We start from the raw sequence: 927 nt of genomic DNA on the forward strand, positions 1-927 counted from the left end.
GAGTTCTTCTATTTTTCCATCTTGTTGATACTAATCCTCAAGGAATATTTTTATGAGTTAGCAAACCATTGTGCTTTCAGAATTTGATGTCAACCAAACATGAAAGGAACTGTACTTTTATCACTTATTTTTTTCGTATAATTATTTGATTGTGTTCCTCTTCTAGTAATTAATAATTATGTATTTAGGCCATATGTTTCACATACAGACTTCTTCTTAAAGAGACTAGATGGCAATATATGTCAGCCTCTACGTACGATGTAACTGAACACCTGACAACTCCCTCAAATCTTTATTTTACAAATGTAAGCAAACTCTATCTTATTCTTTGAGATATTTCACCTTTTTAATGCAAAAAAAAATTTTTTCTCTGCAGGAAATGGAAGAATTTGTCCAGAGCTCAGGTGAAGATGGTGTTGTGGTATTTTCTCTGGGATCGGTTGTCCAAAACCTTACAGAAAAAACAAACAATCTCATTGCTTCAGCCCTTGCCCAGATTCCACAGAAGGTAACTACTACCTCCAATCCTGTTAAGTAGCTATTCAAACTGTGAAGAAAAATGTGAATTTCCATTTGAACTTGAATCTCATTTTACACTTAGCATAATAGGCATTAATTAATATTAAGTAAATATTTTATAATACATTATGATAGTGTATTTGGATGCAATTGATCATTGTTCTGCTGAGCCTGCTGTTGCTATGGAAAGACCTCACTTTGTTGTCATTTGTTTGCAATAGAAATGAAACATTGAGTTCTTACCTCACATTTTAGGATTTGAAATTTTAGGGCCTGTGTTGACTATACCAGAAAAAGTTCTGAGGTGTCTAAGCTCCATGGAACAAAAAAGTGAGAGAAGAAATATCACAAAGATAAAGAAGATTTATGCTCAAGAATATTCTCCACATATTCTGTTGTATTAGAACT

The 927-nt window shown here is 32.8% G+C and overlaps 1 protein-coding gene across 1 annotated transcript in view; it reads left to right on the top strand.

The window, feature by feature from the left end:
* Positions 1 to 927, top strand: part of LOC105819285 (UDP-glucuronosyltransferase 2A3-like) — a 63,447-nt gene that overhangs the window by 27,294 nt on the left and 35,226 nt on the right. The window contains exon 3 of the mRNA XM_012655492.1: positions 377 to 508. Within this exon, the coding sequence (XP_012510946.1) occupies positions 377 to 508 (132 nt within the window). The remainder of the gene's footprint in view (positions 1 to 376; positions 509 to 927) is intronic.

The sequence above is a fragment of the Propithecus coquereli genome, unplaced genomic scaffold (genome assembly GCF_000956105.1).
Source record: "Propithecus coquereli isolate 6110/MARCELLA unplaced genomic scaffold, Pcoq_1.0 Scaffold479, whole genome shotgun sequence".
Taxonomy (NCBI): Eukaryota; Metazoa; Chordata; class Mammalia; order Primates; family Indriidae; genus Propithecus; species Propithecus coquereli.